The sequence below is a fragment of the Rhinolophus hipposideros genome (assembly GCF_964194185.1).
Source record: "Rhinolophus hipposideros genome assembly, chromosome: 10".
In the NCBI taxonomy this organism is placed as follows: domain Eukaryota; kingdom Metazoa; phylum Chordata; class Mammalia; order Chiroptera; family Rhinolophidae; genus Rhinolophus; species Rhinolophus hipposideros.
In genome coordinates this window covers 13,955,280-13,978,202 of record NC_138056.1, presented here as the reverse complement: position 1 = coordinate 13,978,202, position 22,923 = coordinate 13,955,280, and the positions used below count along the sequence as shown (strand labels likewise).

The following is a 22,923-nucleotide window of genomic DNA, read 5'->3' as shown; positions in this document are numbered from 1 at the left end:
AAGATTAGGTCAAATTCCCATCATAATTCAAGGATCTCTAAGAAAATAATTCTAAAGTCTGGTGTGATGTGCCAATCACACTAGTTTGGTTATGAATGAGAGAGGGTAACATTCTCTGGTTATTGGCATCAGAGGCTAGAGATAGTTATGTATCAGGTTACCATTATTAGACTACAAGAACTAATGTACTTACTTGACTACAAGTCAATGAAGCCTAAAGGCAATGTAATTATTGTGCCTAATGCCCTATTTAAAAAATATCTGATAGATAAAGGTCCACAAAGTAATTTAAGAATATAATTTACTCAATAAAACTGAACGAAGAGTACAGTGATCTGGATTCTAATCTTGAAACCGATAGATTAATTATATAATCATGGCTAAGTCACAAACAGTCCACGTCCCAGTTTATGTTACAATGACGTACACATGACAGATGTGAAATGTTCTGAACTCCTTTAAAAAGTAGTACTTTACATGTAAGATGAAGGTGTTACATGAGAAGAAATTAGCCACCATGACTAAAGCCAACAATTTCCATTTAAATAGAACTTACCTCCAAAAATATTCAGTGCACTCAATAGATATACACATTCATTAACTCCTAAAAGGTATTATCCAAACATTCCATAAATAAGGAAACAGACATATTAAACTATTTAGTAACTCAAAATCTATCAAGAGGTCTGTTACAGAGTCCGGAACAGAATCAAACTCCCCATGTCTCCCCCACACACACATAGTCCATTGTTCAAGTCATCTACTTAGCTTAAATTACGTTGGTCTATGCATCAGAAATATAATTAGTTATGGCAGGAACAGAAACTTCTCTCCCAAAGGCTTGAGGATCCATTTTACTATATTGTGTTCAAATTTAAAATGAGAATGGTTCCATAAATGGCAACTATTTATTAAATCCAGAGAAGTATTTCATTTTGTGTTAGGTTGCACAATATATACCGTGTTTCCCCGAAAATAAGACCTAGCCGGGCCATCAGCTCGAATGCGCCTTTTGGAGCAAAAATTAATATAAGACCCAGTATTATATTATAGTATATTATATTGTATTACATTATACTAGGTCTTATATTAAAATAAGACCAGGTTTTATATTAATTTTTGCTCCAAAAGATGCATTCGAGCTGATGGTCTGGCTAGGTCTTATTTTCGGGGAAACACGGTAAGGAATACAGACTATAACTTTTAAACATGAATCAGAGAAACGAGGCAGTGGTACTGACCAAAGACTATGAAGAGGTCCACTTCTCTAAAAAGGAATAAGAAAAACAGGAGAAAGAAAAAAAGAAAGAAAGAAAAAAAAAAGAAAAACAGGAGAAAGGGTTAAAGAAAAACAAAACCTAAAACCAAAAGGTAATTCTACTGAACGCTATGGAATAGTTATACCATGGACAAATGGCATGAAAAATGTATCTCAAAAAAAGCTTCAGATAGTATCCATCTTCCAATTAGCAAAGCTCTTTTCCCCCCAATAGTTTATTGCCTGGGGAAAACTAGGTACTCTCATTTATGCTGTTAATCTGATACAGCCTTTTCTGGAGGTTGTTTGGAAATAAGTAGCAAAAGTTTGTTTGTTTGTTTGTTTTCAATATGGTAAACATTTCTGTGTAACCTTTGACCAAGGGTGGTCAATGGATTATTTTTCTCAATTCTTCATAATGTCTGTTATAAAATTATATATGCACACCCTTGTCATGTAATTTTGTAAGGTTTGGCCACATGATTTGTTTTGGCTAACGAGGTTAAAAGCCTTGATGCCAACAGAGACTTAAAATGTGTTTTGGTAGTTTAGCTTTTTTCTTGCATTCCAGTTATAAACCATGAAATGAATATGCCCCAGGTAGCTGCTGCCCCTTCATGCTAGGCCTCAGAATGAATATATTTAGAGTGGATCTAACCCAACCTGCAGCCTGGAGGCAGGGCTAGCCAACCCACAAACTGAAATAGGTGTGCCTGACCAAGCTCAGCTAGATCAGGAAAACCCCAGGTGATCTACAGACCCAGTGTGAAAATAAACACTTAGTGTTATAAGCCACTCGGTTAAAACACTGGTTTGTAACATGGAACTGTTACGGCAATAGCTGACCAATATACCCAGTAATTATTTATCCCAATCAGAAAGAAACAGATTCCCATACAAGGGTGTTTATCATAGCAACATTTACAATAGCAAAAAACTGGAAACATTCTACATCAATAGAGGAATAGCTACATAAATTATGATCTAGACAGACCATTAAATATTTGAAGCTATTAAAAATAATGTTTTTAAAGCACACTCAAAAATGTAAGATGCTCATAAAATTTTAAATTTAAAAGGCATAAAAAACAAGATGCATTGTTTTTAAAAATTGTCTATAAGTAGAGAAAAAGATCAAGAGAATAAAATAATTCATTTAAGTAATACAAATGCTTTTCTGTGCTAAATATCTTATGTTCAACATTATACTAAGTACTATACTCGGAATAAAGAAGTAAATAAGACAAACATGTTCCCTGACTTCCTGAGACTAACAGTTTACTGAGGAAGACAGATTATTTTAAAAAATAATCACATATATGTAATTATAAATAATAAGCTCCTGTGGCAGAAAGTACTAATCATCTTCAGTATTTATTCGCCCTTCTTCCTCAGTACCAGAGCCCCTGAGTTTTATCTGCCCATGGCCACCTGAAGAGACTACGCTTCTCAGCTTTCCTTGCTCCTACTGACTTAAGTTCTGAACAATGGGATCTAATTGGAAGTGGTACACGCAACTTTCAGTAAACACCCTTAAAAATAAAGGGCTTGCTCTTTGTTGCTTTTCCCCTTTCTTACCAGATGGAGCAGCTATTTTGGACTACGATGGGGAAGCTTCCTGCTGAGAATGGCAAGGCAACAGAATAGGAGGAGCCAGGATGCGCGGACACTGTGGAACCACTAGCACCAGCTCGAGTCCACCTACAGCGCTTTTCCATGCGAGGGAAATAAAATTCTACCTGGTTTAAGCCATTTTCACTTTGAGTTTTTAGTCATTCACAGCTGAACCTAATCCTAAATGGTATAGCTGTGAAGGAAAAGTAAACGGTTCAATGAGAGATTATAATAGAAATAGTTGACTTTGACAGGAGGAAGGGCTTTCAGGGATAGGACGTCTGAGGAAGTGACATTTACGCTGCAATCGATGCCTGGAGGTGGGGTGGCAAACTGTTCAAGGCAGAAGAAACCGAAGATGCAACTGCCATGGATTAAGCCTGAATCATCACAGGGACAAGCAACAAGCGTGGGTAAGATTGCTTCTACAACGAATTAGAGTGAAAGCAGAGCACAAAAGCAACTAAGTGTGTTGGCTCCAATATCAGAATCTCTGCTCTGACAAGCTAAAGGCCATATATGCATGTAAAAAATGAGGAATGAGGGGTGCAGAATGAGAATGAGCCATGTTAAAGAAATTAATAATGGCTTCCACACTTCAATGTCACCACTGTTTAAGACAGCTGGATTCTCTGATTAGAGTGGTTCATATACCATGAGGAGAGTGTCATTGGATTTTTAAACGCTAACTATCTAGGAAACAGACAAGAGTTTGGTGTTCAACTTTTTAGAAAAAATAACGTTTCTTGTCTATTTCTGATTATAAAAGGGAAACATATTTATTGTGGAGAATTTAGCAAATATATATAAGAGTATAAAGAAAAAATAAACTACTTGTAAATATATGTACGACTATAAAGAAAAATAAACTATCTGTAAATTTAAAAATAAACTACCTATAGAGTGTCATTTTATACTGACTTTTTAAATACATATTTATGCCTATACACACACACACACACACACACACACCTACAACACATACACAAATGGGATTGTAATGCATATGAAATTGCATGTGCTTTTTCACTTATTTTATCATGAGCACATTCCTATGTCAGTAAAATAAGTTTGAAACCATGATTTTTAAATGGCTACATAACATAATTGCTTTAGCTAATCAAGTCTGGGGATTTCCTGTGTTAAAAACTGTCAACTTGATCCAGTGGGTCAAAAAGATGACTTCAAAATCTGCCATGGAAAGTTTCTAATTAGAAACTTTAAGTTACAGTGTGAAAGTACTGGAACTTTCTAATCAAGAATTCAGTGAAATTCACTGAGTTTTAGCCATGAAGGATGCTCCCTAAAGATCATATTCTCCCAAACAGAGCATACTATTTCATAATTAGTCTTGAGGAAGAAATCGAATAAGTATCAAAGATTGAGGAAGCAATAACAAATAAGAACTAGTAAGAGCTTACTCTAAGAACTAAGGACTATCTTCAATAGTTTGTTTTATTTTAACAAAGTAAGAGAATGTATGCATCTATTATTGTATAACTAAGTTTTCAAGTGGATGTAGAAAAAATGATCATAGAAAAATGCAAATAGAAAAAGGAAATAAATAATGACAAAAGGTTAATCGTTAATTCTGGAATACAACATTCTTTGAGCTATTCTGTATTTAAAATTTTTCTCACACCCAAAAAATTAATGTTAAATTGAAAGATAAGTCACGTGAGTAAGGTAATTCAGATTTTAGTTATTAAATTAGAAGGCAAATCATTAAGTTTCTTTCCCCAGAGGCTAAGTAGATTTTATGAGATAAAAAAACAAAAAGCTGAGCATTCAGCATGAGTTTGTTCTAAAATAATACTATTTTAAACTAAATATCAATGTTTCATGTTGAAAATAAGTCTGAGGAAAAACTAGCTTTTAAACTTTATGGCTGTGTTTCCGTCAAGTACTATCCTACCAAAATATGATACATTTTCTGTCCTATCAAAAAAGTTATTTTTAACAGTTAGGTAAATATTTTTAAAATTGCAAGACTGTGTTTCAGTTCCTGACTCTAGTTCTTTTTACTGACGCTAAACCCATTTTTTTAAAATTCTATTTTCTAATATCCAAACTTCGTTCAGATGACAGTTTGCCACTTGATGAAATGTCTCATGAACATAAATTGTTGTAATTTTTTATTAAGTGAGGTCCCTAGAGAAAAATTAAGGAATAAAAAGTTACAGAAATAAACCAAATCTTTATATCAGTGCACACAAACAAAAATTTCAAATAAATGCAAATTGTTTTTAATTACCTCATTTTCCTCAAATGTAGCCTTAGGTTGTCGTAACTTTGTGACAGCATCCCCCACCCCCTACTCCACTAATCAGTTCTCACCTTCTTTCCCTGCTGGAACACGTGAATTTTTCAGCAAAAGTGACTCATTCATTGGCATCTTGTCAAACTAACCCTGAAACTATAAAGAGGCTCAGCGCTAACAGAATTCTAAAGCTAGAACACTTTCACTAACACACATCATTTTGACTTTAGAGAACTGAATCACTATCAGAGCCAAATACATATTAACAAACTGTTTATACTTTTCCTTAAAACTGCTCTCTACCATGCTACCTCCTCCCAATTTTAGTTTGGCAAATCCCTAATGTAAAACGCTTCCTGTCTCTGGAGAAGACAAGATGGGGGAACGCAGAAGCATAAGAACAGGAAGGGGGAGAAAAAAAAGCAGTTGTTCACTCAGCCGGAAAAATATTCTATTCTGAAACATCAACAACTCATATCTTTTCCACATAGTTCTCAAAATTTATTTCTCCCCTTAGTTAAACAAAAACGCAATATAATATACAATACAAACACAATCAAGAATTTCCAGGAATAAATTATTCTCATTGCTATTATTTCAAAAGTTTAATAAAACAACATTAAAATCAATTATTGAGAACTAGTTAGTAAAAAATCTTCAGTGAGATATCACTAGCATTATCTATCAATTGCAAATCAGCGAATCATGTTGCTTCACACATTTACCTAATCCAAGACAGAAAACTGCTCTTTTTAACCAAAGGGGCAGTAGTGAGGAAGGAACCAGAAAATAAATGATTTGTCAGATTACCACAGACATTTACTTATAGCTCTATCAATTACCAGACTCCACCTGGTGGCAGGAGCTGTACGAATTGGTGAAGTGGAGGTCATTATACAAGAAATTCCAGAGAATACTTGCCAGATGTCCTTGGAAAAAAGCAAGATGGTCTTGCCCTATATAGAGTAAGTCTAACAAGGTTCCACCAAAGCTTTTTCACACAGTAGTAGGTCAACATCAATAGAGAATAACTTAAAGGTATAACAGTAATCAGAATGGGAGATCTACATATAGAGCAATCTATTTACCACCTTTTGTTCCACGTAAGTTAAATGTCACCTCTAGCCTTTAAAACAGGTAGCAAAGCACATCCAGCAGCCACGAGATTCTCTATCACATATTCCCACTAACTTTCTTTACATTTTTCCCCTGTGGGCAAACTACAGAGTTTAATTAACACAGTTAACAGCAGCTTGCCACATAGCTTTTAGATATTCGCCAGTAACATATACCCATGGGATACTCTAGGGACTGATTTCAACCAAAAATAAAAATAGATAAACAGAGCTCAAATAAAATTAAAACTGAGTCTGGCTGCCCACACTTATTTTCACACATGAGGAAAAATAGCAGTTCTCCTAGAAGCCTCAAGCAGACATATCTTTAGAACACAATGTTAAAAATAATGCCCCCCCTCCTTTTTCCCCTACCTGTTTCTCACTCAAAGCTGTGATTTTGGCTTGGAGTTCATGAAGCTGTTTCTTTAAATCAGCATTCTGATTGGAAAGAAAAAATATCTGTGAGAAAGATATTTCATTTGTTAACAGAATAGTAGCAAGAAGACTTGATGCATACTGCATTGCAAATGATGAAGCAACCTTAATTTAAGCATTTAGCCAATCAAATGTGCCGCGCATTAAACTGGAGTCCTATTATCATATAGTCACGACCTAAGGCATAGATCCCAAAAGCAGGCTCCTAACACTAGGACAGGGGCAGCTCCTTTGCAACTGTTTTAGATTATAAGTGTTACCTTTTAGCATCTTGCACTGTAATAGTACTCCTTCTTACTGAACAATAGTTATTCTTTATAGAAAGTATCAGTTGACAGAAAACCTAAAGCTCCACTAATCAGACCAAAGCAGGAAAATGGAAGTTATAAGTCTGTGTCCACTGCATGCTTAACAGCATTATCAATAAAGATAAGAGGTTTTTCTCTACTTACCCTCTCCCTTATTTAGTGGAGTACATTTGTTATTTTAGCCTAGATTTGAAAAGCCATCAGAGTTACAACTGCCTTAACACTACATCATTCAAATTAACACACTGACTACCAGGGCATTTTCTCAGTTCTCAAATTTTAGGAATCAAAAAGGATACTATTTTAGGTGAGATATACTGAGTATGCTAGCCTTTTACTCAAGTGGGGAAAAAAAAAATCCAAAATTAAACTTGTCAAATGCTCAATGAAACAGGATAGCCTACCCGCAGACTGAACCCCCTCTCTCCCCCCCCCCCAAAGAGAGACCAGTTTTTCCTCATTGTTTCCCATGCAATGCTTTCAATTTGCCCTGCCTGGTCTTCTGCCAGGGTTGGGACATACACCCTCCCTCTCATGTTTACTCTGTGTGGTCTTTTTTCATAAGTGTATTTGATATAAGGCCTTTCTAATGAGATCACCCACAAGACTGCCCAACATTTTACTGCCCCCTCGGATTCTTCAGGCAAAGACTGCTCTGTTACATGACCACCAGCTATATCAGAAATGCTGACATTTTCTGCTAATATTTCAGTTGCTGATAACATAGGTTACCATATTAAATATAAAAGTCAATTAAGCTAAGGTCTACTGTCTCTTGGTTCCCTAAATCTAATTTAAATAATATATTTTTAAAATAAATAAAAATGGAGAAGCTTCTCAAAGAAGTTGGAGTATCAAACCGGAGTTAAGTGTGGGCTATCAACGCCAGCTCTCCCCATCAATGGATTGTGTTCAAGCACAATAGTTAGGCCACTGGATGCTAAATTTGTAGAAATGAATATTATTCCTACTTTCAAAAATCAGTCTGCCTTAATACCATTCCTCTATTCAAGAATTTCTTTTATTTAAATTTACAATGAGGCATGTATGGTATGTTTAACAAGTTAAAAATACATATACATATATCTGAGTACCTGTCGATGGATTTAGGTGTTCTGTGAACAGATTGTGAGTAAACAAATGCAAGGGAGAAATCCTGAGAGAGTCTGATAAATATTCTCCATACTTATGACCCACTGTCTAATGGCTGTAAAAGAAACACTGCCCGAACAATAAATGTAATCATCAAAGACAAGATAGCTTTTTAGGAAGATTTCTCTTCAGGGATAGATAATAAAATGCCTAAGTCAAAACTTCTATGAGAATACAAAGAAAAGGTAACATTCAGTGGATTATTATATAAAGTACTTTTAAAGCCTCTTTAAGGGCTTTTTCAAAAAAAAAATTTAACGTCTTTTAAAAATTATGCTAAAATTCTTACCCTGAACATAGTGGGATTAAGTATTTAAATGTTCTGTACTATATCTGTATTATAAACAATGTGAAAATAAGAATGGTTCCGGGCCACTTCAATAATTAGAAAGCCTCACAAACTCTGATTTTGAATAAGTGGGCTGGCTGATAGAAATGAAATTTAAGCTATATGAAGAGTACTCACTCTCAATTTTCCCCCCAAAATACTCAAAGCAATTAACATAAAAGCAAATAACAGTAACAAAGATGAAATGATAGCTTTATTATAACAGAATAACTGGATTTTTCTAAACCCTTAAAACATGATGACCAATATGCTAATATAATTGCTACAAGAGATGAGACAGCTTTTAAACCTTAAGCATTGGTCTGTATTTTAGTATTTTATGGTCACTTTAAATTATTTTAGTTTAAAAATTAAATGAATAAAAGTAGTATGTTACCTGTGGATCCTGCTTCATTTGAGCAACCAGTTTCTGGTAATAAAGAGAGAGAAAGAGTCATCAGTTTGACATATTAACTCACTATGACTAATCAGGTTTGGCCCCAAATCTGGAGTGTTAAGTCCGCACACACAAAAATGAGCAACACCACAGTCAGAACAGATCAAAGGCTTCTGTGATCTCTATAAAAGTTTAATGAGACATTCCTCTTAATACATAAAAATAAAATCAAACTATCACTTTATATTTGAAATAAAAAGCACCTGCTTTTTAACAAACCTGAAGATGGGATGGGGCGGAGGGTTTTTAAAAGGCAATTTACACCAGCTGGATGCTCCAAAGCCAAACATCTCTTTAAAATGTTGTCACTGTCTAGAGTCCAAATAAGGCCCAGAAAGAAGCTGCTCTCATACAAATCAGGCCTGTTTGGCTCCAGCAAACTGCCGATTTTGCAAGTCTGTTGGTTTGGTTCTTAACCACAGAAGGAACCTAGTGTCAGATGTGACTTTGCCACTGTCTTCACTGTAGGGGAAGAGGACGGTGTACTCAGTTGAGCAGTGATGCTCAGTATTTGAAAATGAGAAAGTGAAGGAACAATAACGCAAAACTCTACCTACCTGGGTTCCTCTGGGAAGGAGCGTGCTACCAGAATACTGAATGAGAAAGGCCTCTACTAAGGAAAACAGAAGTCCAAACAAATAAAAAAACAAAGAAAAATGGATATTGTTTGATCTACCCAACTTCTAAAAACATCACTGCCCAAAGATAACTATAACGAGGGACAGAAGAATTTGAAGGATGAAGGAGGATCAGAAGGCTGATTCCTAGAAGTATCTGGGAATAAGCTGTTCCCCAAGGGAATTTTTCATATAAGTGAAAATCTGTTCCTCTCTTTGGGTGACAAGGCAGTTTTAAATGGTTTAGTCATAAAATAAAATCTTTCTAAAATACAATGTATACTTATCTGCCTTCTTAAATAGGAAAAAAGCGTTTATTGATACCTAGAAGTATGATTACAGTAATTAATACACTATTCTACAAACAATACAATAAGGGCCTTACTGCTGTTTTAAACAGTTCTTGTGTCTGCATTTTAGTTTCTCACTTTAATGCCAGTCAGCTAGCAAATCTTGCTATTATTATGCCTCCCTCTCATGGCATCTGAACCCCAACTCAGATGTGCTGCTTCTGATCTGCTCTATAATGCACTCAGTGAACTGATTCTAAGATGAATGAATAGGCTGTAATAACCTAAGAAAGCCCCCTTGAGTAAAATGTACAATCTTTCATAAATGACTTCTAACATTTATTCTAGTTGGTCGAAAGCCTTTACTTCAGGTGCTAAGCTATGTTCTAGACAGCTGAGGTTGCCAATCATGCGACCTCCAAATACACAAGGTATATGTTACTATACTCTACTTCACATGTGACAGTAGTAACTCTACTATATCCTGGTCTTAATCTACAAAATAGAAATAACACACATTCCAAAAGCTCAATGACATTGAAAAAAAAGGTTTTATACATATATAATTTTAGTACCACAGCCTAAAAGCTAGCCACACTCTTCAACGAAAAAAACTTTTCGTTTTCCTTTTTGATTTGGTTACCAGAGTTGGCTGCTATATGAAAGTTGCCTTTTTAAAGCTGAAAAAGGTTTTCTTCCATGACACTGGAATTTAAAAATTAACTGATAACTATTCTAAGTCTCCACCTCTAGAGAAAATAAATAATCCTACTTTTCTATCTCTAAGCAGTCAAGCTGCATTTTATACATCATCAGAGGCTAAGACTGGACACACTGGACACTTAACCATCCAAACCCCTAGTGACTTTAAGCTCACATTGTGTTATCAAACTTAGGTTACTTTCTATTGCAAGAACGCAGCAATCTTTCATGAGCACATACTTTATGTCAAGGGTTGGCAAACTAGAACCCACAGGAAATCTGGCCATCCACTTGTTTTTATCAATAGCTTTCTTGGCACATAGTCACACCCATTCACTTATATATTGTCTATGGCTACTTTGTCCGCACAGCAGCAGAGCAAGTATTTTGACAGAGACCGTAACTGACTTAGAACGTACAAAATATTTTACTATCTGGCCCTTTACAGAAAACATTTGCTAAGTTCTGCTTTATACTACTCTGTTCCATGAAGAGTAAAGACTTTGAAGTTTAAATATGATTTCCATGACATCTGCATAAGAATCATCAAAAAGGCAACTTCTCAAAAAAGATGAGCTGCCCATCACGTTTATTATTTAAACATTTATTCAACAGCAACCATGTATACATCGCTACTTTCTTAATTGTCTCCTGTCTGTGAAGAACAAAAATTTACTTCCATCACAGCAATACCAGGTAGTTCTGTGACACACTTTTTATCGAGTAAGCTTAGTCTCGGCCCTAATATCATTCCCTCACTGGAAATGCACCAAAGGGTGGCTTTTGTTACAGCCTAATAGCCAGTGCTTACTTGGATGTCATTTCTGGGCATCCCTGAACTTGTCAGGACCAGTGCTCATGTAAGTTTCCACATCTCCACTCAGAATAACAACATAAGATTTACCAACAAGGCATGTCACTTGGATTTACTGTTAATACTTATTTTTTTTTTCAAAAATAGAAAAGTATTCTAAATCTAACTGGAATGAAAATATCTTATATACTTTAAATGTTAAAATACTACCAATAAACATATAAATGTTTATTACTGCAAAAACAGAATGCATAATAATTAAAGATGAATATAAAAGCTACTAATTTTATACTAAAAACAAATAGTTAAATGTATAGGGAAATAGACAATTTTTCTTTTAATTAGTTTATTGGGGTGACAATTGTTAGTAAAGTTACATAGATTTCAGGTGTACAATTCTGCAATTCGTCATCTATATATCACATTGTTATGTTCACCACCCAAAGTCAGTTCTCCTTCCATCACCATATATTTGATCCCTTTGACCCTCATCTATCATTCCCCTTCCTCCCCACCCTCTGGAAAATAGACAATTAATGTGAATACTGAGAGAGTGTTTGGGATAACTTTAGGAAGAATATATATCCCTTTTGAGTCAACAAATGTAATATTAAAATGTAAATTAGATTTTAAAACAAAATGTACATTAAATTTTTTCATAATTATAATTTTCATAAAATGGGTATGCTTGAATTAAAATATGAAACAAAATAATATTTAAGAATTCTGTTCAATTTTCAGTAATTTAGTAGATCATGAGTCTTTCAAGAAAGCCTTACTGGGATTTGTTCATATCTTGCGAGGATGAACTAAAAGCAGAATGTCAACTTTGCCATCTCAAAATTTCTTAAGAGGAATATCTCTAAAAATCACATACAATTTATTAAATTATCTCTGATCCATGCAAATTTCAGATTGATTATTGTTCTCTAGAAATTCATTCTATGATGATGACAGCTTTGAACAAATTGTGAACTTAACTATCATCATTTGCCATTTAGCCAAATTGGGTATTCAATACACCTCTGTGTTAAAATACTTTCGTCTGGTGGAAAAGAACAAGCTTGTTTTTGTAAACAGATTTTTATCCTCCTAATTAGTACCAGAAGCAAGGCCAAATAAAATAAAATGTGCTTACTTTATTATATACTAAATTTAAATATATAAAACTCATTACATAATAAATTTCTTCAAGTTACCATAAAAACAAAATACACTTCACAGAGAAAGCCTATCTATACACAGCAAACTCTAAGACTACTACTGAGCAAGAGTTTAACAAGACACAAAGCAGCAGCAGGGATTTCCGAACATACGGAGACTGAATATAAAACAGTATATATATGAATGTGCGTGTGTGTGTACATCTACATACATATATGTGCCTTTGAAACTCTCATCCTCCTTAATTCTGAGCAACTTGCAAATCTAGTAGTTATCAAATGCCCAAGGTGTTCTTCCAACTATTTCAGAAACTAACCTTATAACAGACTATTTAGATAAAGCAAAGGAAACCATACCTTTAGAACAAACACCTTTAAAAAATAGTTCCCTTCTCCTATTCCAACACCCCAAACACTCAAAAGTAGTCAATTCATCATTTCTCACATTTTATTATCAAACATTACATATGTGTATGTGTGTCTTGAACCTAGTACCACATCCAACTAATGTCTAGAATGGAGATATAAAACAGTGATATTCTGTTTATATAATAAATGTTAATGATTTATTTAAGGACAGTTTTTTGTCTTGGTTACAATTACATTAAATAAAACATAGTATATATATTTAATACATAAGTTACATTTAATATATCATGTATTTCAACATTATTATATCATATAAATTTAATTATTAATATATACATATATACATTTATTTCTATATTTTACAGGTTTGTTTAGCCTAAGTACCTGATGTAAAATGTAAGAATTGTGATATTTGAAATTTAAACATCTGTGAAGGCAATCACATTTTTTTTACTCACGACTGGAATAAAGGCATGAAGCTGAATTATGAGTAAAAACTTTAGTATAAATGGTAGTTGAGTTAAACTCATCTCATTTAAAATTACAGGTTAAGTCATAAGTGACATGAGCAAAGGCCCTCAAATAAACAAAAACAGAACAAAGGAGAGGTTTTTTAAACACCTTTGGTATAGGAAAAAAATATTTTCAGTTCTTTCCTGTGGAAAGGAAATCAGGAATATTTTATTAAAGTTCTTAAAAGTATTATTGATGTGTTTATTCAGTAGTGATAAAAGGCAAATGACATGACTTGGACAATTGTCTGGAAGATGATGAAAACTGTACTAGAAATCAGAGATGGGCCTGTTTCTAATCTTAACCATTACTTAATAACACGATGCTATTATGGCAGAAGCCAGTAATGGCAACATACCTGGTGAACCTGAATTTCCACTTTAAGAGCTTCCTGTAGAGTCTGCAACTCCATCCTCTACCTTCTCCACTTTCTCTTATGTCTGCTAATTCTATAGTTTCTTCAGCCTCCGTTTAAAATAACAAACTCCTCTTCTCACTGCAGCTGTAGAGATCATACAATGTTTTGGGTTATGTTAGGCATAAAGGAAATATTCATGTTAAATAAATTATAGCAGTTGAAAAACATTTGATTCTCTAACAACACAGGGCAAGAAATTTCCCAAACAGATTTCTTTCCAAAATGAATAGTGTTGTACTGAATTGGTACCAAAACTTTCTGGGTTTTATTCTTTGAGTATTCCTCTACAGAACATGTCAAATAAGTAAGAAATGAAAAAAAAAAAAAAAGTGTTTAACCTGGTCATGAAAACATCTAAGCACCTATTATGTGTTCAGCACCACACTACATACTCCATTCTGAGGATACAGAGCTGAACAAAACCACTTCTGCCCTAGATGAGCTGTGAGCAGAGAGGGGGAGCCTACAATCATCCAGGACACACTGTTCTTTGAAATAGACAGACACACAAGAGGGTCACATATTTTGAAACATCACACACAGTGAACTGGCAACTTCAGGGTCTCAGAGCTTAACGAAGGCTGGAGTACTTTCACGTGGATGACTCTTATTCTATTTAAAAAAAATTTTTTTAATTGAAAACTGGAAAAATTCTGATATAAGTTAAAGGTTTACATTTAACAAATTAATACTTAACACAAATACAAGGCAATGGAACTGTGTTTTCCACGAAGTGATGACAGGGATGCTGAAAAATAAATCTACTGTGCACAACAGATGAGGTGGTCTAGCAGTGGAACAGACAGTTCCAGCTTTAAAATGAACACCATCTTCTTTTCAAGGTTGCCAGTGCATCTCTTTGGCTGTGTGTGTAACTGCATGTGGAGATACTGTCAGAAGTCTAAATTTGTGAATGTGAAACTTCCTGTTCTGCTCCACTCATCACCACTGCAACTGAAATGAACTCAACTGATAATTTTCCTTTTAATTTTTTTTCTTTTTTCTTGAATATAGCCTTAGACATGATCTTAAGTACTCTCCCAAAGCAAAAGTTTGCTTCTGCCTGAATAAATTTAAACTTCTTTTTCTTTTCTTCTTTGTTCTTATAAAACTTGTTGTTAAAGCAACTTCTCAGCATTCTTACAAACTGAAGGGAACAATCAGACAGCTAAAAGAATTACTACTCCTTAAAACCAATTCAATGAGATTCATAATTTTTACACTATCAAAAAATTATTTATCTATAGATAAAGTCCATATTCGACCTAAGTTTTCTTAAAACTTCTTTAAACTCTGATTTGACAGTTAAAATGGAATCATTAACTACAGAATGTATATCTGTGAATATTAGTTTTCATTATATTTGCTTAACCTCGCTAGGCTTAAAACCATCACTTGAAATGTCTCCCCTAGGGCTTATATATATATTATGTCTTGTAGTATCAAAATAACCTAAAAAATAATAAATTCCAAAAGTGTAAACTTCCTTCAAACTCACATTTGTAGAGGCTAGGAAAGGATTATTGTACAATGATAATTACATTATTAGCCAAAACATTTCAAAAAGATAGTGTGTTTGGGGAGATAATTTGGAAAAGAAGACATATTTTTTATGAAAAAACATGGGTTTTTCAGCTACTTATTATCTTAGAACATTTTTGAAACTATAGTAAATAAATATAAGAATCATTAGGCTCCTGACTTAGACCAAGGTTTCTGTTGTCATGTATGTTTACTCTACATACAAATGTAAATGTTAAAAACGACACAGTCACTTTACTTTCAAATACTAAAATAATCTCCTTACTCAAATTCTTGACTTAGGTACTAGAGTTCTTCCTGAAAACAGTAGTTGAGCTAGTTTTAATTTTTTTCAGTGAATGTGTCTAAAAATGATTTGTTATAGTATTTGTCAAATTAAGAATCGTCTTGAAGTTAAAGGGGTATTTTCAACAACAGAAAGGCTACATTTTATTTTACTGTTAGTAGCATAATATCACAGCTCAACTCAACTCATATAAACTCTAGAAACAAACAGCAGGTTGAAAACATGGAGAACTTACAATATAAACAACAGAGTTAACATAATTTATATAGAGTGCTCACAAATGAATCTTTAAAAACTATGAAAAGCAATTCACAGAATAAGAATGACCAACAAATGTTTTATAAAAAACACCTATCTTCAATAGTCGTAGAAACGTAAATTTTAAGAGGATAAGTTTTATCTATCAAACTGACAAAGACTTATAAAAATAATAAAGCTGTCTAGTGTTTGGGTCAGGTGTCACTTTCATAATTTGTCATTGGTTATCTCTGGGTGGTAACACTAAGGGTTATTCACCTTCTTTTCAGAGTATCAACAGTTCCCAAAATTTCAATAGAAAATATGCACTTATTTTTAAATAGCAAAAAATTAACTAAGGTTTCCTAGATAAAGCATCAGAAAAATTTATACTGATGAAACAAAATGTACAGGAAAAGAAAAAGTAAAACCAGGGTTTAACCTGGAGGCTCTAAACGCCAGGGTGACTCCCTGGGTAAGAAGCCTGTGACTCAAGTTAACCAGGAGCTGACAGCTTTTACTTCATCAGAATGTTGTCTACTTACTAGAGACACACAAAGGCACACATTTTATGTAGCAAGGACTCTAAATGCCAGTTACTCATTTTATTTCAAAATAAAATATTTAAAAGAAGTGTTAAAAAAAAAGGTAGTGACTTGTTATAGAAAAAGTTAGGAAGGATTAGAAGATGTATTTAATATCCTTCTTCAAAAAGGTCTCTTTCTGGAGAGCAACTTTAAAAGACTGGTCTCTGCCTAAAGGAACAAATTTTATCCATATATTTATAACTTACAAAAACAAGGCAAGCACATGTTGAATCCCCTTAAAAAATATTTTGGGGGCTTAGACAATTCATGCAGCCAGTCATGTGAAGACCACTGAGGGGCAGTTTACAGCATCATAAAGAAGGTACTATTTGCTAAATCTGTAAAAAGATGATTTATCATATTCTGACCAATTTTAGTAAGTCATAAATAACAAATCAGTTGCTGCAAGGTAAATATAAACAGACTCACAAAACAGTAATAGACACACTTTATTGAGGTACAATGTCTTTCACCACCTAACAGCTCTAAATACTACCATCAGAGAGGACAATTGCCTAGTACAAAATACCAACATTTGTTACCTTCAGAACTGTACATTTCAAATCACTGGGATACCTACTAGCCTCTCACCCTCAAATAACAAAAAACCTAAAACCTAAAACTCCACAAACCAACCAAACAAAAACAATAATCAAATCCCACTTTAAAAAGGCAGCAGTGACGTCTGGACAGAACGTTTGCTATCCCCCAAAACAAAACGAAAAAAAACCTGATTCCACTTACTCACTGTGCAATCACTCTCAACTGCCTCAGGGTTTTTAAAATTTGTTTGCTTATAAATCAGGAAAGTGGGAACAGTATCACCTACTTCATAAAATTGCTATGAGGTTTAAATGAGGTAAATACTATATGAAAAGCCCTTTGTAAACTGTAAAGTTCTATGCTATTCCTAACACACTTAATGCTTTTATTCACACACACAAACTTTTTAATAAATTTCTCAACACAGTATATTGTTAAGGAGACTACAGGCTTTCCTATTTTCAAATTCTCTAAGAAAGAGGCTTCTATTTTTATGGGTATAGTTTTGCTTGGAGATATGTGACCTCTAGGTCTTCATTATAACTCTAATAATGAATTTACTGCTAAGAAACACTGCTCTGTTCCTGAACTGATATAAAACCCTTTTTCCAATCAAAACTCAACTTGCCAACCAAGTTTCTTTCACTAACCATAAATTCGTAATACATTGTGCCCCCAGACTGAATCCCCAGAAAATGGTCAGTTCTGTGTTCTCTGTACCATGTAGTTACTTGGTACAAGACACCACTTCTTTTTTTTTTTTTAATTAAATTTATTGGGGTGACAATTGTTAGTAAATTTACATAGATTTCAGGTGTACAATTCTGTATTACATCGTCTATAAATCCCATTGTGTGTTCACCACCCAGAGTCAGTTCTCCTTCCATCACCATATATTTGATCCCCTTTACCCTCATCACCCACCCCCCACCCCCTTACCCTCTGGAAACCACTAAATTATTGTCTGTACAAGACACCACTTCTGATCTATATTCTCAGAATAGAGTTTAGAGTAGGTTTAATTAATTTTTTAAAATATGAAAAAGTAGAAGAAAGTCTTGATAGATCTATGTATCCTTACTTGTCACATGCCTAATACTAAAATATCAGATTTCAATGTGTGCGAAATATTTATTTCTTACTATGTATCTAACATGCTAGGAGATAAAACGGTATCTTTAACTTTTAACTAAGAGTGCTAAAACTTATCATGGATGCCAAAAATAATAAAATTCTTTTAATAACACTTATTGAAAATTAACATTTTAACATGAATCAAAATATGACATTAAAAAAAAACTAATGATTGTTTTATTTTCATGGTGGTGTTTCTTTGGTGACACTCCACAGGTCAACCGAAAATGCTACTGCACAAAAAGCTGGGCAATCCTGATTTTAGAGGCTACCCATTAAATTTGGCAAGATTATGATGCTAAAATCTTGGTATTACAACTGCTGACAAAAATCACTTCAACTAGTGAGACTGATGTTTCCTAACCATTAAATTAAATTGACGCCACACACACACACACAAGATTTATGATATCTGAATGTCTGATGTGTTTGAGAATAAAATATATATCTTTCCTTTCTGTTTTGCTTTTTCTGAGGGAAGGAGCCAGGCCCTCATTTAAAGGAAAAAAAAAAGAAAAGGAATATGTAGCAGGTCATACCATTGCAACATGACAGTATGGTATTTGGGGTCAAGCCAGAGTTTCCCCACAGCACCCTGCTGCAATGTCCTGAACCTCTCCCTTCCACCAGTGTTCATTGTAATGTACAGTTTCTATCGCAGCTTCCTGGACCCAAACCTAACAGGCACACACACATTCTTCTATTTGCCCTTTCTTTACAGAAATCAAGCATCACTTTCATTACTAAAACCATCCCAATTATACCCAACAACAAGAGTGTTGAAGTAAATTTTAAAACTCACAGAAATTCAGAATGAAGGAGGCTGGAGAGTAGTGTATAAGCATAGTTGACAGTGAGAGTTTTATAATTGGTTGCCACATTTACCAGAATGCTATGTAATGATAAAAAAAAAAGTCCAGACAGCCTGGCTAGAATGATATACATATTCACTACACAAAGGTTAACACAAGAGGGTGTGGTGGTCTTGGCATAACCAGTAAGTACTTAACAGAAGTGGAAGTTATGGGAGATAGTTTTCAGATCAATTTAAGGAAGAGCTAAGGATTAGAGCTGTACAAAAAAGGAATGGGTTACCTTATGAGGTAGTGGGCTCCCTGTCATTAGAAGTATTCAAGAATGCTGCATATCATATCCCCCTCTTGGAGATTCACAATGCACATTAGCATATTAAAGGTTCTGAGAAGTCCTGCAGTAAAGAAACCTGTTTAACTTTGTTTAACGCAGCATTTCCCAAATTATTTGACCGAACATTTTTCCGCCCCCGCCCAACCTCAGTAATATTTATTCATTTCTGTGGAACTAGAGTTCCTCAGAATACACTATAGAAAATAATGAGCTACATTTTTAAAAAATGTAGTATTCAATATTTACCCGAATAACAATCTATCAGGGATACAGGAGAAGAAATTGCCACATCGGGAAAAAGGCTAGAAGAATAGGTCTTAAGGTCCTTTCTCTGAGACCCTATGATTTTATCATATCTCAGAGTAAACAGCTATTTGGTGTTGATTATTTATTTTAAAAGGTTCCATGAGAAAAAGGCAAGTAGAATAAAAACGTAGTAAATTCAAGGTTAACTGGTCCAAATGCCTCCCTTTAATGTTCAAAGCCCAATTCCTACAAGGTAAGAGAGACACCTCAAGGACCATAAATTATCAGAAAGAAGCCTTAACTAAGTATCTACTCCACACACTAAGTTAATTACTATTTGAGAGAGAGAATTTAAAAAACAAAAAAACAAAAAGATAGCCTTGCATTAGGGGACACCCTATTCCAGCTATCTTGTTTGAATTTAATTTTTTTTCGTAATACATGCTCTCCAAATAAGGTTAATATTTGTTTGATCCTTAGTCACTAGACTGCCCTGTGCAATTTGTGATCTTGAATTAGACATTCAAAGAAATGATTAAGTGTGATGATTTATGAGCTGTTAAAATAGACATTAGGGAAAAAATGTGTTTGCCTATATGCCCTACACTGCCACTTTTCTCTCTCTCTCTTTTTTTTCTCTTTAAAAATTATACAAAACAATACACACTAAAAATATAGTATCAGACATAAAGCCAATCCAACATTAAATTTAAGAATATAAATACTTAAAGAGTCCCAAATTTCAAAGTCAAGTTTCCTATAGTTACATTAACCTACCCATTTGGCACATAATATGAAGGCCGTCAAATTTAATAGCATATTAAGTAACAAAATACAATGGGAACCTTAACTTTTGAATATCTTGACTTTTGAATGTTTGGCTCTAACCACTGCATAAGGGGAACTTTATATTTTAACAGGTTATCGAGTGCAGGAACATGCAAGCCTAGCAGTAGTATTAGAAACACAAATGCATTTGAGATATGGCTATGTGAAATTAGACAAAAATTCACTTTCACTCAGTGCAAACAGCAAAGCTTCATTTCTGAGAAGAGAGTTGTGCCACACACAAAAAATTCACTGAACATTTAAATAATTATCCAACTAACATCAGGCACACTATGACTGCCTGGTAAAAGAACTTACCAATTTGGGGGAAACTGGCCCTCCTTCAGCTCTCTTGCTCCCTATAACAGAAGAAGGGGAAAACGGAATCAGACTACAAACACAGATTTATGACATGTCATCAAAAGCTGAAGACTGAAAAATTTCTATCTGATTTTAAGAAGAAAAAACCAAAACACAGAGATATCTCCAAAACTCTAAAACCCAAAAGAAAGGAAAGAAGAGATTGGTAGTTTTTACAGCAAGGAAAGAATTCAAGGGCAGTTAAATCTCTAATTTTCCAGTTTTTTCACTTTTCCAGTTTTTTCAAGGCAAGGAGAAATAAGTAGGTGATGGTTTCGTTTTCCTAAGAGACACAGAGAAATGAAATGCATCTAATCTAAAAAACACACAAATGCACTATCATCCCCAACCAATCACCTTCAGTTTGTTGCTTTATATTAACAAATAACATCATTGGCCCTTAGTTTGGTCTACTTAACAGGCCTTTTTTCAATTAATCTTGAAATGGATTTGGCTTATATAAGACTTTAAAATTCATATCATTTTATATGTATAGTCATAATTTTAATTAAACTTTTAATTCACATTCTCACCACTTTAGACTGTAAACCACATACATAACATAGAAGTGATTTCCCTAAGCCACATATTTAATCAATGACAGCCAGAAAAAAACCAAGGTTTTAGGAGCCCAATCCAATGCTCAGTGATGCTTTTATCACTCAGTGTGTCTTCTTCAGATTAACTAAACTCCACTAAGCTGACTTCAAGGTCAGAAAAGTCAAGTCAGACTATACTATTTATTTTTAACGCTTCCCTGACCAAAACTTCTCAGTTAAAAAAATTAGAGAACAAAAATTTAAACTTTTCTCCTAATGCTCTAAAACTATAAATATCTTCCTTATGCTTTAAACATAGTACGTGTGTTGACTGATGTTACCCCAATAATGTTCTCATTTCCTCAAGAGATATTTCAAAAAATGTCTTCATGTCATCCAAATAAAAAAATTTTATTTAATCATGTACAGTCATATCAAACATACAGTAAAATAATTTAAATGGGCCCCAATTCATGCAGTTAACATTCATTTCCAAAAGAAACTGAATTTGCTGTTTTATCCTGCTTTTTTTTTTAGCAGCAGTACTTTTTAAAGTTCTCAAGTCCACACAAATGGCAATTTCAATCACCAAGATTAGAATAACTCCCAAACAGAAGAAAAAACATGCAAAAATCTATAGAATATGGTTATTAAAAAGTGGATTCTCATAAGGAAAAAAGAATTTAAAATTATGTGCGGTGATGAATAAATAACTAAGCTTATTGCGGTAATCATTTCACAATACATACATATACCAAATCACTTTGTTGTACACCTAAAACTAATACAATGTTATGTGTCAATAATATCTCAATTTTAAAAAGTGGGATTCTTAACATTACTGATACCACTGTACCACTCAAAACACTATCATGCACATAATCAATGCTCAGTAAATATTTGTTAAACGAATGAATTCACTGAGTGGACCCTTAACTCTGTTGCAGGCTTATTTTCCCTATTAGGCATTTCTTGGTAGCTTTTTCATGCGGGAGATAATTTCTTATGCATCGATCCCACAGCATTATTTGTTAAATGAATGACTTTGGACAAAAACAGTTGATTAGGAAGTTAAATATTACCATTTTAAAATATAATGAAAAAGAAAAGGACTGATAATTTGAACTAAATTAAAATTAAGAACTTCTGCTCATCAAAAAAAGAAAAGAATTAAGAGAATGAAAAAGCAAGCCACAGAATTAGAGATGGTAATTGCAGCACATGTAATGACAATGGCTTATACAATAAAACATGAAACTCCAAGTGACCAGAATAGGTTGGGATTTTAGCTTTTACTTACATGGCATTTGAGAAACTACAGGCACATAAACTTTTCTGAAAAGTCATATTCAGTAAAAAGGCACAACAGATGTATACTTTATCTCTAGCGCATGTCTCCAAAAACCAATAGTAGAGTCAATCCAAAATTGATAAAGAATTTTACCATGATATCATAAAACTGCTTGCAGGGAGTGCAGAAATCACATAGGACAGTAAAGCCTGAGAGGTTAAGTAACTTCCCCAAGCGTCACACAGCGAGTTGGTAGCCAGGCTGGAGAAAAGCTTACAGACCCTGAGATTCCTTTGACTGAGCTGGCCTTTCTACTAGATCTCACTTCCTCTTAATCAGCTGCAGCAGTTACTCTTCTAAGAAACAAA

At 34.0% G+C, this 22,923-nt stretch overlaps 1 protein-coding gene across 13 annotated transcripts in view; it reads right to left on the bottom strand.

Moving 5' to 3' along the window:
• PHF21A (PHD finger protein 21A) overlaps window positions 1-22,923 on the bottom strand; it is a 162,171-nt gene that overhangs the window by 114,352 nt on the left and 24,896 nt on the right. For 7 of the 13 annotated variants that reach the window (XM_081061727.1, XM_081061739.1, XM_081061729.1 and 4 more), the window contains exons 2-5: window positions 20,684-20,724; window positions 13,757-13,900; window positions 8,871-8,903; window positions 6,623-6,688 (exon numbers count right to left, since the gene is read on the bottom strand). In XM_081061727.1, the coding sequence (XP_080917853.1) occupies window positions 6,623-6,688; window positions 8,871-8,903; window positions 13,757-13,810 (153 nt within the window). In that variant the 5' untranslated portion in view covers window positions 13,811-13,900; window positions 20,684-20,724. Of the gene's footprint in view, window positions 1-6,622; window positions 6,689-8,870; window positions 8,904-13,756; window positions 13,901-19,240; window positions 19,353-20,683; window positions 20,725-22,564; window positions 22,726-22,923 lie in introns of those variants that run through there. The other 6 variants (XM_081061732.1, XM_081061731.1, XM_081061737.1 and 3 more) reach the window with 3 other exon arrangements.